The following is a 15,951-nucleotide window of genomic DNA, read 5'->3' on the forward strand; positions in this document are numbered from 1 at the left end:
AAGCCTTTGAGACGTTATGTTTGCACTCAGAGGCGGTACAAATGAACCTCGGGCACCAAACACAGGCCTGCCTTCCTTCTCCTTGCAGGCCTACGTGGGCTTCAGCCCAGGCCCCAGTGCCACGAGGCAGGCGGCTGCTGTGGGCACTCAGGCTGGGACAGGACCCTGGGAAGCTGCTAGAAGCCGGCTGAGAGCGTATTTTCCAGGAGGTAGCCTGCTGATGGTGCTCACCAGGCACCCCTCCTGCCCTCGACAGCTCCCGACCCACCCCGGGACCCGGCTCCGCTTCCGGCCGCAGCCCTCCATTGCTATCCCACGCCAAGCCAGGCCAGGCCAGGCCAGGCCAGGCAGGGCACCACCCTCCTCCTCCGCCCCTCAGAGCCACCTCCGCCCACCCGCGCCCCGCAGCGAACTGACGCGGCCGCCTCCCATTGGCGGCGCCAGTGCGCGAGCGCCGGCGCCGCCAATGGGCGGCGGCCACGGCGGGGAACGCGCGGCGCGTGGGCGGGGCGGGCAGTCTCTAGTAGCGGCGGCCGAGGGAAGCGAGGGGGAAAGCCATGGGGGCGCGCGGCGCGGGCCGTCTCTGGTGGGGTAGGAGCCGCGCGCGGCGGGGCCGTTGGAGACTGATCGGGGGTTGGGGCGGCCCGGGTGGTGCGAGGGGGCCGCGGCTCCCCCCTTCCCGGCCTCGTCGAGGGTGCGGGCCCGTGGCGGCGGGAGGGAGCTGGGTGCTGGGCTCGGAGCCACCGGGGGCCCTTCTCCCGCTCGAGGAGGAGCGAGGGCTCTAGGCCGTGCGGGGGCCGCCCTCAGGGTGCGGGTGCGGAGTACGGGGCAGCGGTCGCCTTTCAGCCATTGCCGTTGCGAGCCGCTGTGCTGGGCGGGGAGCATTGCTCTGTGGGTTAGATGGTCTAAAGATCCCAGCCACAAGAGGAAAAAAAAAAAAGGGTGCTTATCTCTCACTTTAATTAAAAAAAAAAGAAAACAAACAAACAACAACAAAAAAACCCGCTTCGATTTCCAGTCAGCGGTGATGTTCTACTTGCCTGGGATCCAGTGCTGTAAGGGCACTAAGAAAGTAATGACTAAAGACAAAGGGAGGAGTCCATGGGGAATTGCACTTCCTCTTCCTTCCGCCCCGCGGCCGGCTCTTCTATGCCGAATAAGTCGGTCAGCCTGGGAAGCGGTCCCCCTCGGACCTCGTTACAGAAACACCGGGGGGGCGCGGGGCCGAAAGGGGAAGGCTCACCGAGCACCCATGCGGTTCAGGACACCGAGCTCCGTTGCAGAAGGGATGGGTGTTTTAAGGAGGAAGTTCACAGAATCATCATAATTATCCTATAGCAAAAGCTCTTTCTCACAGCTCTTCAGAGTTACAGCTCGGTTTTTCGATGAGGCCTACTAGTACCAGCATGGAGCTGCCTTAGTTGGTTTAACAACACTCCTATCTATGTAATTCACTTACATTAGAAAACAACTTTTGAAGTCAGATTGTCTGAGATTTTTTTTTTGCCTTAATATCAAGGACAGATTTGCGTTTTCCTGGCTTAGGTGCTTGTAGGAAAATTATTTGCTAAAGGTAAATTAAACCTTGAATGTTTCATTATAGAAAGGAAAATCATGACACCAGGTCATGACTCATAGTTTAAAAAAAAATGCAGTGATGTGTGACTAGGTGAATATCACCATGTGCTTTCTTTTGTGACTTCTCTAGCAGGTGTTTTTGCATGAGCTAGAACTTCTCTATTTGAAGTGACAGAAATGGCTGAGTGAACTCTGTTCGGCTTCTGAATACATTCTGCCACAGGTCTCTTTAGATTATGCCAAAATATGCCAATTTCAATTTAATGGTCTTGTTCCATCTAGAGATAGGTTTGTCTTGACAGTGGCTGTAACATTTAAGTAGCTTTTTCCATCCTTGTTTTCTTACTGTACCCCAGCGGCAACTGTAGGTCACTGTAACATGCTGTGACAGCCACAGATTGCCCTGGAAGTCAGTTGATCAGTGCTGATGAAGAGCTGTTTGTGTGCAGACGTACTAGAAGGAGAGAGCCAACCTAACATGAAAATCTAGTGATGGAAACCAAGTAGGATCAAGGCAGAAGAAAGGGATTGGGTCCTAGGGCTAGAAGAAGCTGTTAGGAGGGGCAATGGTGTGGTGGATAGGTTTGCAAGTGGCAATTCAGTCCTGATTTCTGGTTGAGTAACCTGAAAGATGTTATTTCTTTCAGCTTCTCTCACCTGCAGAACAGGTGAAATGAAACTGTCTTTTCTTGAGCGGGACTGATGAAGCGTGGGTGATGCTATGTGGTCTGTGTACCTTGTGCTGTAGTTTCTGCATCACTGAACTGTATCTTCCTCTTGCATTCAATCTTGAGAGGGAATGTGTAGCTTCCTATGCAAGTTATTAACAGCTCTCAGCAAAGCTACCTATTTTTTTGCATAGCTCTAACTTCAATAAGAGTTCGTACTCCTGCCAGTCTTTAGTGGAATAAGAGAAGTCTTTTGCTATGTGGATCTTGTTAGAGATGCTTGTCATCATTCATCAAGTCATCTCTTGATCTCTCTGACTAGGTAAAAGGGAGGATTATGATTTCTTACGTGTTAAGTTTCAAGCAATAATAAGATCCAGAAGTATGAAATCTTTCTTAAGAGAAAGCAATTTCCTTGGATCTTTGAATGATTTTTTTTTTTTTTAAGCTTTCTAAGAGTGCTTGAGTTGTTAACCAGAGAGATTTAGCTTTTGTTCTCCAGTCTGTTGCTAGAGAGACTAATCGATGGTAGATTAAGATCTCCATGAGCAAGAATGAAGGAGCTCCTTACACTACCAGCATAACTGTGCTAAGACTGGCTGGGACAGTCCCACGCTATGTGATCCTGTGAAAAATGTGAGTGTCTGCTGTGCAAGGGGTGTGGGCAACTGGCTTAGGAGTTTCTGCAAGAAAGAGAGCTGAAAAAAAATGTAGCTGATTGTGGGGATACTTGTGGAAATTCAACTGATCTGGTACCAGTCAGTAGTAGTTAGGGTTGCAGCTTTGACAAAATGTTCTCTGGAGACCCATAGCAGGAGTGGCATAACTCCAGCTAGGTTTACGCACAGAAAAATGTTACATGATCCTTTAGAACCATGATGTAAATGGGGAGGGAATACATATGTGTTGCCTTAACTTCCTTTTTCTCTGGTCAAGCTGGAATCCCTTTCTATTTTTTCCTGCTGATTTGCGCTGCGAGGGGAGATGATTTAGCCATGGCAACAGGAGAGCCATAAATGTTCTGCAGGAGTGCTCATTACTTCGCTTTTTGTTCTAGGCACAGTGAGCTGCACGTTATTCCTGGCAGTTAATAGTTTGTATTCAGCCAGTGATGATGTGATAGAGCTAACACCAACTAACTTCAACAAGGAGGTCATTCAGAGTGAGAGCCTGTGGCTCGTGGAGTTCTACGCCCCATGGTAAGAATTACAACTGCATGCTGGCTTGCTCTTATCTTGGAGGAGCGGCATAGGAATTTGGTGGTGATGTGTTCAGAGTTTTGTTGATTCGTTGGCAGTACAGTTACCAATTTGATGGCCACATGACTAGCAACATAGCTGTAGTTGAGATTCCTATTTTAAATATCCTCATGAGGGAAAAAGGCAGGAATTGGGTTCAAGTTGGCAAACAGAGTGTAACAACAAAACCTTGTATGCTGTTTTACTACTTCAGTTTTTCTACTGAGATTAGTGTTAGAAATTATCAAAGTGCAATAGGTAATTGAGAAGGCCTCTCATTTCTGTCTCTCTGAACCCAGTTCTGATGTGAAAGCACAGATCTGAATTAATACTTAAAATTTCCGATTTCAGTTGAAAAATACTGGCTTTGTGCATGTTAACTTAGCACTTCTATCTCCTATCCTGTTCGTGTCCAGAGCATGGGGTCTCTTCATCTTCCATGTAAATTCTGGTGATGCATGTTCCATCTTTGCACGAATCTTCTGTGCTATTGCCATCCAAAGCTCCACGTTCTGGAGAAAGGGGCCTTTTATTGCAACAGCCTGACTGTGTCTGGACTGAGATGTTTAGGGGAAAGCTTGCTGTGCCTCTTCTAGTGTTGTTGCAGCTTTACAGGCAACAGAAAGCTTTATTGAACAAGTATAAGTAAATTGGCAGCTTCTGTTTCCCTACAGACTTGTGATGCTGTGATTATGCACTAGTTGCCAGTCAATTGTTTGTCTTCTCCCTGCAAGACACCTCCAGGATATGGTGTGGCACTTCTCTAGAATAAATTTTTCAGTCTTCATCACATTTAGTTTGGAACAAGCAGACTAGCGTGCAAATCTGGATTTTGCTGTTCACTTTTGCCTCTGTGTTAGGAGAGCCAGGTAGCTTTTCAGATGCGTATGTGTGTACATGTTGTGCATATGCACGTGTATAATGCATGTGGAGATTTTTCTTCAGAAGTCTGAGTGATGATCTGATGTTGTGGCATAGCCTCTTCCCCTCTTTATGAGCAGATCTTAAGTCTCCTACAGTTTTCTGTGAGTGACTGGTCTGTAATTGCAAGCTTAACAAGGTGACTGTACTTTGAAATAGTTTTCAGATCTGGTTGACAATTACTGTTTGGTTTTGTTTTGGGTTTTTTTTGTTTGTTTATTTATTCATTTATTTATTTTCTAAAAGGTGTGGTCATTGTCAAAGACTAACCCCAGAGTGGAAGAAAGCAGCAACAGCATTGAAAGTAAGTTTAACCTTTCAAGTGTGCTTGTGGCAGTGGATTGAGGAGAGCTTGGCTGTTTGTTATCTGGCTTGGGAACATGGAGGTGGGGTTTCATCCCCAAAACCATATAACTTTAAACATACCTGTCCAGCCAGAGAAGTGGCCAGTCAGAGGCACTTAAAGTCAGAGTTTTTGTGGATTATTTTTTTTTTCCTTCTTTAAAGGAAGACATTGAATTGTAGGGGAAGGAAGTAAATTCTGTCCTTGTGAGTTCCCGTTACTGTTTTCCAGGGCTGCTTTAACAGCACCAGAAGACATTAGAATCCAGCCATCCACCCAAATAGCACATTTCTCTTTTCTCCCTCACTATACTGTCACCTGCGTCTGAAGCACAGGAACAGCATGAACTGAACATTTGAATCCAGCTTTGTAAGCTGTTGGTGATGAGTATTTCTTTAGTTACAGAAAACTTGGTCATGTAGTGATTTGCTGAACTCTTGCTGATGTAAAATATATTCCCTTTCTTAAAACCCAAAACAAACAATAAAAAGCCCCCAAAACCAACCAAACAAAAAACTCAACTAAAAAAAAAACCCAAAACAATTTAAATATTTGGTTTGTCAGAATGAAGAAAGAGGCATATATGGTGTTCTGTAGTTTAATGCTTTTGAGGGGATAACACTTCTGGTGACTGTTTTCTTGCCCTCGTAATTACTCTTTCTCTCCTTCCCCAGCATGCAGAGAGTATAAAATATGTTAAATCATTGTAGAAGTCTTGTCTTAGTTTTTGTTTTCATTTACACAGGGTGTAGTGAAAGTAGGTGCAGTAGATGCAGATAAGCATCAGTCCTTGGGTGGACAGTATGGAGTCAGAGGATTTCCAACTATCAAGATATTTGGAGCCAACAAAAACAAAGCCGAAGATTATCAGGGTAAATGTGATGCTCTTTCATGTGTTGCGTGCCTAAAAACTTCCCTGAATACAGTAGCTGTGGTAGCTGTTAGTGCTGTCTTGTGTGGTATTTCCTTCCTGTCTAGTGCTTGCAGTAACTGAGAGACAAATGAGTGGGACTCATTTGACCAAACTGTACATGTCTTGGTGTGGGCTGACAATTCCCTCTGCAGTTTGTAGTTGGTGGAGGTTGATAGGCAGTTCCAACGAATTATTCCTTTCTTCCTGTTTACTGGGAGCTTGCCATAGTCACCTCCCGTCAGATAAGGTGGGTAGTTAAAAAGTAAAGTCAGTCCTACTGCTTATGTTTAAGTCAGTGATGTCCCACCACTAGTACCATATCGCTCACAGCCCAATCTTGCTTTTCCTGAAAAATCCTTATGATGGGAAGTATTAAATTTGTAGTTAAGTCAGGGGCCTACCTTAAATTGGCCTTTTGATGCTTTAATCACTCATTTTGCTGCATTGCAGGTGGCAGGACAAGTGACGCCATTGTCGATGCTGCTCTAAGTGCTCTTCGGTCCCTGGTGAAGGACCGCCTTAGTGGCAGAAGTGGCGGAGGATACAGTTCTGGGAAGCAGGTATTTGAAGGGAATGTGTAGGTTTGTTGTCAACTGGAGACTGTCCTGCACAGGAGATCACAGCTTGTACTCTTGACTCTGTTCACAGAGTAGTTGAAGTTGGAAGGGAGGTTGTCTAGTTCACCCCCCTGCCCAGTGCAGGATTAACTAGAGCAGATTGCTCAGGGCCGTGTCCCACCAAGTTCTTAGTATCTCCAAGAACTGAGACTCTGCACAGACTGCACTCTTTGGGCAACCAGTGTTTGACCACCCTCACAGCAGAAAAGTTTTCTCTTATGTTTAAGCTAAATTCTTGTATTTCAACTTATGCCCTTACTTTTTGTCCTGTCACTGGGCATTGCAGAGCAGAGTCTACCTTTGTTTTCTTTACTCCCCTCTACTTGGTTGTTTATATACATAGATAAGATCCACGCTGAGCCTTTTCTCTTTCCACCTGAGCAATCTCAGTTTTCTCAACCTCTCGTATGTCAGATGCTCGGAGCCCTTAATCAGCTTTGACTCTCAGCTGGACTTGCTGCAGTGTGTGCATGCCTCTTACACAGAGGAGCCCAGAACTAGCTCCAGCACTCCAGATGTTTCACGCAGTGCTGAGCAGAGGGAACAATCACTTCCCCAGACCTGCTGGCAGCTCTGTCTGAAGCAGCTCAGGAGGCTGTTGGCTGCCTTTGCCACTGAGGTGTATTGGTGGCTCATGTTCAACTTGTCCACCAGGTCCCTCTCTGAAAAGCTGCTCTGCAGCTAGTCAGTCCCCAGCATGTACTGTTGCATGGGACTATTCTTCCCCAGGTGGAAGACCTTGTATCTCCCTTTGAACTTTGAGGTCCTTGTTAGCTCATTCTGCGATTGGTTGAGGTACCTTTTGCCTAGTCCTAATCTAAGCTAGATGGATGAAGCTTCTTAACTTTGGTATTCTTCTGAAGTTGGCTTGCTGGATTTGTCCCTGACGGTAAAGTGCTTCTGGCTGCTACTGCTGGAGCAGTACACTCCAACATCCTCAGGCTGGCCAGGTAGACCTGGATGGACTGTACCCTGTAGTGTGCATTGTGCTCACGTGTTTGTTTTGCCTGGAAACCAGAGCGCAGTAGGGTGGAGGGGGTTGGAGAGCACTTTGTTCTCAGACAGATCAGAGCATGAAGAACTGGGGGAGTGTTCCCACATCTTCTTGTTAGTCAGTTTGACCTGATTTCTCTTTCTTTTTTTTAAGAGAAGGTTCACTTGCTATTTCTTGAAAGTGCTGTGGGAGTAGACTGTGTGTATTGTCAGATCTAAAATGGGAAAGTTGTGTGACCTAACACTGCCTGTTTTGTATCTCATTCAAATAAAGACTGTTTGGTACAACATGACACAAGGAGATGGCTTGTGTGGGAAACCAATTTCGGCTGCTTCTTAAGTGAGGGTCTGTTTGTTTCTTGCAGAGCCGAGAGAGCGGAGGTGGAGATAAGAAGGATGTGATTGAGCTGACTGATGACAGCTTTGATAAGAACGTCATAAATAGTGATGATGTGTGGATGGTGGAGTTCTATGCCCCATGGTGTGGGCACTGTAAAAAGTAAATGAGGTTTTTCTTTAACAATTCATTTCGCATTAGTGCTCGTTTTTATGCAATACCCTTAATCCCCTAAAAGGGATCTTGTATCTCTGGTATATCAGACGTAGGGTTTTCTGTAAAGTATTTTATGAAAACTGTGTGGGCTTCTCCTGCTCAGTGCACCTTGGTACTGCTCTGGCTGCACTCTTCCTTAGCAGTAAAATTCCCAGTTACCAGTGGAAATAAGATCCAGAAGTTATATTAACATTTCCATTCCTTCATATGCCGTACTTCAGTCTTATTTAGGATAACCCTGCTAGCTGTCATACTCTCTGCAGAGACTTTATTTATTTTCCTTGAGTGGAATATGCTACATAATGTAGGAATGTGGTATACTTTTGCTAGCTCTGAGAGCTTAAAGCACACTCTTTACTTTTCAGCCTGGAGCCGGAATGGGCAGCTGCTGCCACTGAGGTGAAGGAACAAACAAAGGGAAAAGTAAAACTGGCTGCAGTAGATGCAACAGTCAATCAGATGCTGGCAAGCCGATATGGGGTGAGTGTGCTCTGCAGTGGTTACAATTTGCTTTCCATCTCTAGTAAGTGAGATTTCCCTTTAATAGTTACTCAGCTGTTCCTTAATCTGGTACCACTTAAATGTTCTTGGTGGTTTTTTTTCTTTTTTTGTGCTAACAAAATGTTAAATGACACATACCACTTTTCCACAAATAATTAATTTCTGCATGTAAGTAACAATACAAATACATGGAGTGAAATGAAAGGAATAAACCTGGATGTTGCTGATGAAAAAAGCTGTTTATTTCCATAAGGTCTTGTATAACTTCATCATCTGAAGTGAGAGGTTTCTCCTTTCAGATTCTTTGTGTGCTGGCTGGGCATCTCCAGAACAAATGCATGTACCTGTACATGTTGGAGACAGTTATTAGGGATCACGCTGACAAGATTAGGTGCCCAGATGAGCTATGCTGTGGATCCAAAGTGAACTGATGTTCTTCAATATGTTTTTTTTTATACAGTACAGGGAACTTACAGTGTGCAGCTCTGTTTTCATGTAAGTTCACATGGATGACAGTTGGCAGGAACACTGAACAAGTTTTACTGGAAGTGTAGCAGAGGGAGCTTAAGGTCTGTTTGTTGTCGTGTAAGCACAGTGCTGTCTCCTCACAAATTGTGAAACTAATGTCTAAGAAATGCAAGGAGTTAAGGTACTCCTCTTGGTACTTAAACCTGCGGTGCTTGGTGTGTCTAAACTTGAGATGAAACTGTTGCGGATTCATCAGGCCTGAAACTTGAAACAGTGTTTCAGCACATGTTAGACTTGTTTCCAATTGTTGCACAAGTAGGAAGGTACAGAATTATTCCAGTTCAGTCATAACGTGCTGTGAGACTTGTGGATGTTAAATATTTCCCTTTCTCTTAATCTAGAACACATCAGAATAGCAGGTAACTTCCACCATAAATATTCAGGTTTATTTGAGTTGATGGCTTAAACTTGTCTTGCAGATTCGTGGATTTCCCACAATTAAAATCTTCCAGAAAGGAGAAGACCCTGTTGATTATGATGGTGGCAGAACTAGATCTGATATCATTGCTCGTGCCTTGGATCTGTTTTCTGATAATGCCCCACCACCTGAGCTCCTGGAGGTACCTCTACATCATTTTCTCAAATTGCTTTTCCATCATCTCCTTTGCAGCAGTTTTTACAGGACAACATTAACTGTAAATAAAATAGCCTGTGTGCTGCTTGCACACTGTTTTGCAGCAGAATGTCAAGGATGAGAAGTCTGGTCATTCAACTTCCTGTAATTTTTTAGTGTGAACTTGTTGACTGAAAGATTATCAAAACTGATACACTGAAGGCACTGACAGAATGGTATCAAGGTGTCTGAATCCTCTCTTGAGGAACAAGTGAAAACGTTTGGTTCTGTGCCTCATTTTTTTTCTTATAACAAGGGGGCAGGGTTTTCATAGAATCATAGAATAGTTTTGAGTGAAGGGACCTTTAAGGGTCATCTAGTCCAACCCCCTGCAAGGAGCAGGGACATCTCCAACCAGATCAGGTTGCTCAGAGCCCCGTCCAGCCTGTCCTGGAATGTTTCCAGGGATGGGGCATCCACCACCTCTCTGGGCAACCTGTTCCAGCGTTCCACCATCCTCATCATAAAAAAAAACTTTTTCCTTCTGTCCAGTCTGAATCTACCTCCTATTTTAAAACCATTACCCCTTGTCCTATCGCAACAGGCCCTGCTAAAGGCTCTGTTTTGTTGTTTGTAAGCCATCCGTTAGAAGTTGCATGATGACTAGTCTTGCTTATTGTCCAAAAAACTCCTTTCTGTATGGTGACTTCTAGTTTCAGGTTGGTGTGGGTAGATTTGAAGTGGTGATCAGTTGTTTCCAAAGTGGAGGGAAAAAAATGTACCATTAATAAAAAAAAAAGTTCAGGTGGTATTTATTTCATCTTTGTCATCCTTTTAACATGTCTATTTTCTGTATGCCTTATAAAGTACATATACATATATTGGGGCTGTGTGCTTAGGAATTTCTTTACTGTTAGTGGTGCACAATCAAAGTTTGGAGACCACTGATGTAGCTACATGGTTTGATTTCTTTTTAAGGTAGCTCACAAAACTGATACTGCTCTGTTTAATGTTGATTAAATGTCCTCATCTTCAGCAAATGCTGCACCCTGCTGGCTTTCCTTATGCTAGCAGTGCCACAAATAAAACCTATGAGCATATGTGTAGGTCTGGGTGCACTGTTTGCTGGGATTTATAATTAGAGCAGTATTTGGTTTATACCAGTTCTGGTCCAAGGACAATGATTCTGAGCAAGAAGTGACATCTTACTTTGCTCTCTGTAAGCCTTATTTGGTACTGCTTACTTTCCTGTTGCTGCAAGTCTCAACAGAAGACTTTGTGAACTCTTTGTAATTAGTCTTGTGTTAGGGGACCAGTGAAGTAGTAGAGGTTTGTAAGCATTGAAACAACTTGACACAAAAGCTTATTACCTTGTAGGATGGAGCTGATGTGCTGTTGGAGGAAAGTGCAGTCACAGCTGGGTAACCAAGTCTTACTCACGTTGACTTTCTGATGTGTTCTTCTAGATAATTAGTGAAGATGTTTTGAAGAGTACCTGTGATGCTCATCAGCTCTGCATCATTTCTGTCCTGCCTCATATTCTCGACACAGGTAGACATACAAGCAAGCAGACTTCTGTATGAATTTGTCACTTAAGGCATGTAATTGTGTGTTTTAACTGGTCCGATTCTGTCTAACAAACAGGCGCTTCGGGGAGGAATTCTTACCTGGATGTCATGTTAAAAATGGCTGAAAAATACAAGAAGAAAATGTGGGGGTAAGTGTCATTGTAGACTGGTCTTGGAAAAAGATGTGAGCGTTTTTAGAGGTAATGGGATAGAACTTGTATAATAGTGATTTATCTGTGCATGAGAGTTGTTCCTTCTTCAGGATAGTATATCTTGATATCAACTATACTGTGGGAGTGGGATGCTGTGGTTTTAGAATAAACTGCTGGATTTTTTCTTTTCATCTGCTTCTCAAATCCTGCATTTACAAGTGATATCTGAGCATTCATGAGATCAGACTCAGCATTGTCTACTTTTGTCCTGAATAGTAAAATATTTTAGGGTGCTATTTATCCTGTTACTTTGAGTCCTTTTGCTGGTAGATTAGTCTGTCTGTATGACTGTTAAATTCTCAAAAAAAAAAGTAAATTTCAATGTATTAACGAATTTCTTGCTCTCAAAGAAGCAGGCTAGCAGGTTTTGCCTTTTCTCCTCCTCTTCTCAAGTGGAAGTTAGGATCTCTGGAACTTCTCTGGGAAGCGAGAGCTCTTCTGATGCGCTGACTGCTCTGAAAATGAGCCAAACTGGCATGAAAGCCTGGGGGGAAATGCTGAGATTGGCTGATTCCAGAGGTTCCTCAGGGAACTTGTTAAGCACTAGAGGAAATGAGACCTGACCTAATACTGAGTGAAATATTGATCTTGCAGTCTTTGGCTAGAAATCCTCTACAGTAGGATTTGGGCTGTACTTTGTCATGTTTAGATCTGTGACTTGAGCCTCTTTAAACCTTGCTTAATATAGGCTACAGGGTAGCAATTTGTTCAGATTGGTAACATAGTTGTTTCCCTGGACTCTCTTTTGTGGCTGTTCTTCTGTTACACCTTTCAGTGGATGTGAGCACTGGGCGGGCTTAGAGATGTTGTTCAGGAAGGGCTTTCTTCTTTTACATGGTTCAAGATTGGGACTTTGCTATTCTCTGCTGACTTCCATAACAGTTGACGCTGTGAAGGGCAGTTCAGAGCCCAGGTTGAACTCTACAGGATTGGAGGATATGTGTGACGTCAAAATTATTGTAGTGCTTATCTTAATTATTAATTTCCTATTTTCTCTCTTCCTCAAGGTGGCTGTGGACAGAAGCAGGTGCTCAGTCGGATCTTGAGAGCTCTTTGGGGATTGGAGGCTTTGGGTATCCAGCAATGGCAGCTGTTAATGCTCGGAAGATGAAATTTGCCCTTCTGAAAGGATCATTCAGTGAGCAAGGGATTAATGAGTTTCTCAGGTATGAAATCTTGAAGCGACTTAGAGAATTAAGATTATGAGCATTCACTGGAGTAAGGGAATAATTTAATTTCAGTGGGGATTATTGCAACTAATAAAGCAGTTGCTACCTTTTTGTAGTGGACAGAATTAAGAAGTTAGCCATTTAGACTTAAGTGGTAGTTTTAGCACAACTTTTGAACAGTTTGAAAACAGAAGTGACCTTTGATCTTGAAAAATCCCGCTTCTCAAAGAATCAAGTAAAATTTAGGATTAAGGTGCAAGAAGAGTAATACCAGACAGTCTGTAGTAATGCACGTGAGAGAAATGTCTGCCTTTCTCAGATATGGCAAAGTCTCTTAGTCTATAAAACCCATCTTATTGAAGCATCTCCTCTTGAGGGTAGATGGTGCTTCCAGGACAAAACAACCAAGCTAACAGCTTATATTGCATTAGATAATTGGTTTGGTATTGTCTTACTACAGAGCAATACTTGCTGGAGTAATCTTTTACTTGACACTTCAGCTCAGCTGTGCTGCCTAGAGAAAGCAGTACAATCACAGTTGGTGTAGCTGGCTGTCAACTCAGCTTGCTGCATGCAGCTTTTGTAATCTAATAGGCAGTCTTGATAGTGTTGTCCAAAAGTAAGGAAATAAGCACTAATAAGAGCATAGACATTGTAGACTCCTGGGGAGGAATGCTTATTCAGTCTTACTTGCATATGAAAGAATGCAAAGGGATTAGTTCTTCAGCATTTTAGTATTCAGGTTTTTTTGAGCAAGCCTAACTAGCAAGTGCAAGATGAGGTTCTCAAAGCAGAAGCTGGTTACTTCATACCCATTGTAACCTATGGAGGCTTGGACCCCACTCAAAAAAGATCACTAGCGATTATGAGTAACAGTTGCAGGTGACTTCCAAAACTAGAATTATAGATTCCTCTTGGAGTTGCCTCCAGTGGTACACAAGGTACTGTTAAAGGGGCTGTGTTTGTCCATGAGTGTTAGAAGGAGCACTGCTGAAATATGAAACAGTGTAGCTCACACAGTTTCTCTCTTTGGATCCAATTGTAAATCAGCAATGCTGCTTTAAGGGCTTTTTCATTTTCTGCTGCTCAGTTTAAAAAGCTTTTGCTAAACTCAAGATATTTAGATTTGTTTCAAGAGATGCAAAGAGGGAATTTAACTGAGTTCTCTATCTGAAGCAGGCACTGTTCTGGCTGTATGGAGACTGGAGAAATTTCTTAAATTTAACTTTTATTTTATTGTTTGTTTTTTCTCAGGGAACTGTCTGTTGGACGTGGCTCTACAGCACCAGTGGGTGGTGGAGCTTTCCCTAAAATTCATTCAGTTGAACCTTGGGATGGTAAAGATGGTGAGGTAAGAAGTGCTCCATCTCTAAAAGTGCTGGTGATTGGCTAGATTCAGAAGTGACTGGACAGAGTAATTAAGAACTAGCATTGTAAAAATTCTTGTTCTTCGATGATTGTGGCAAGCTGTGTTTTGATTTCCCATTATCTAAATCCTGCCACCAGACCAAACATCAGATTAATTGTCTGATGTGACGGACAGGTACTCCTGCCTAGCTGTTAGGATATAATCTGAAAGTTGAATCCCTTGAGGGTGAAATGTGTTATTACCCATGCTGAGTGAGGTAGCTGGTAGTTTATGTGTTCAAGACCTGACCATCTGTGGAGACTTCAGTTCGGCAATATGCTGACCTTACAATCAAACTCTCAATGTGAGAAAGTTTGTAAGGTAAAGCTCATGTTAAAACACAGTGATTAAGTATGTTCTTTAGGTTCAACATAGCTGTAAAAAACAAAGTTACTACAGTCCTTTGATGTACTTCAAATAGAATTAAAATACAGAATACAGTAGTAGCTTTGTTACATAGTTTATCGGTATTTGCCTTTATCTGGAGTATTTTTACTGGTAGAAAACAACTTTCTAGTCTAAACTCTGATCACTTGTCCTGTGCTTCATATGCTTTGAGTTTTTATGAATGAAAGAGATGATAGGTGGGAGCCTTATGCTCAGGATGAAGTAAGTGTCTTTCAAAGTCAGTGATGTCCCGGTGTTAATCATTTCTAAATGTGTACTCAAAATCTTCCCTCTTTCACAGCTTCCAGTTGAAGATGATATTGATCTCAGTGATGTGGATCTGGATGACTGGGATAAAGATGAGCTGTGAGATCTTCAGGAAACTTTTTTTCTTGGGAGAGTTTGCGCAGCAGTTTGCAACCTGGTGCAATCAGATGTGGATATTCCAGTGGCCTTTTTATGGAGAAATAGCACATGACACACTGTGCTATTTGATGCACTGCAGCAGTGAACTGTACGCATCTCAAGAAAACATTGCGGAAATTCTATGAATTGTCATAACCAGTAAACTTGATTGTATTCTGTGTAACAAATATTTTGAGGACAACATGGATATTTCTTTGGAACATCTTGGTTTTTATTTTGTTGATAGTGTGCTGTTTGAGTGTTACTGGAGGCTGTTAGTGTAACCAATTTTAAATGTGATTTTTTTTTTAATGGAGGTGGAACTTGGTCAGCTTCTGTTTCAATTAAAGAATAAAACAAAATATTTTTGACACAGTGTTAGTCTTGTATAGCGTAACAAAGGTGCACATAATAAAAGCTATCCCATTTTTGGATGACTCTTGAAAAATGAACCATAGAATAGAGAGGCTGGTGGAGAGGGGAGTCCTAAACCGTCCCCTTGCTGTGAACGATCTTGACACTTTGGCCTAAAGCCTGATTAGGCAGACAATCTTAGCTTCTAAATGCTCTTTAGTCTTCCTTTTCCTATTCCTTCTCAGGGGCTTTTTCTTTGTGCCAGACTTTGTAAGATCATTAATGTAATGGATGTGGGGTTGCTGCTGCAGTGGGAAACACTGGGAGCTGTTGGTCTTTTCACCATGAAAAAGGGGGGAAAAGACCTTTTTTCCCCCCATTTTTAAGGTATGAGGATTTCCAGGTGCTAACAGAAAAACACCATGGTGCTGTCTCCAGCAAATTTGATCTAATATTTCTTCACTACCCATCTGGCATTGTTTTGATTTGAAAGTGTTATTTCCTTGGAAGAGGAATCAGGAAGGGGAATGCTTACTGCTGCTTTTTTAATAAAAATACTATTATATTCTGTTGCTCTCCATGTCTTGTGTATTGGTGTCTAGTGAAGTGACCCTCCTGGAAACAGCTTGTTTATGAGTAAGGAATGAAAGAACTGAAAGTTTCCTCTCCTTTCAAGGAGATAACTTAACATGGATATTGCCATCTCCTGTCTGTAGGAGATTGCCCATAGCTCATCCCTGTGAAGGGCAGCATAAGAACCCCTGGTAGCCGACAGTAACTTGACTGCTGATTTGGGGCAGGAAATGTGCTCCAACTGTAAGTCATCCCAGCAGATGACATCTAACAGAGTTCTAAAGGAAATGTCTTGGCAAAAATTGAACTTATCAGTGCTTAAGACTGTAAATCATACTACAATAAGTTCCACAGCAATTTTGAGGATCTTTCTTCTTAAGTGTTCTTTTTTTAAATTAAAAAAAAAAACTTTACATTTTGTTCTGATGATTTCTACTTTTTCTGGTCTTTGGTTTGTTTTTTATTTTAA

General features: G+C 42.9%; 1 protein-coding gene across 1 annotated transcript; it reads left to right on the forward strand.

Moving 5' to 3' along the window:
• Positions 1 to 511: 511 nt before the first annotated feature.
• PDIA6 (protein disulfide isomerase family A member 6) lies at positions 512 to 15,477 on the forward strand. The gene is made up of 13 exons (XM_086744579.1): positions 512 to 591; positions 3,304 to 3,445; positions 4,652 to 4,709; positions 5,494 to 5,620; positions 6,112 to 6,221; positions 7,637 to 7,770; positions 8,190 to 8,304; positions 9,273 to 9,413; positions 10,873 to 10,957; positions 11,051 to 11,123; positions 12,194 to 12,352; positions 13,610 to 13,706; positions 14,452 to 15,477. Exons 1-13 carry the CDS (start codon positions 558 to 560, stop codon positions 14,518 to 14,520), a joined length of 1,344 nt encoding a protein of 447 aa, XP_086600705.1. The 5' UTR covers positions 512 to 557; the 3' UTR covers positions 14,521 to 15,477.
• Positions 15,478 to 15,951: the final 474 nt, after the last annotated feature.

This window comes from Chlamydotis macqueenii, chromosome 3 (genome assembly GCF_036417535.1).
Source record: "Chlamydotis macqueenii isolate bChlMac1 chromosome 3, bChlMac1.mat, whole genome shotgun sequence".
Classification (NCBI taxonomy): domain Eukaryota; kingdom Metazoa; phylum Chordata; class Aves; order Otidiformes; family Otididae; genus Chlamydotis; species Chlamydotis macqueenii.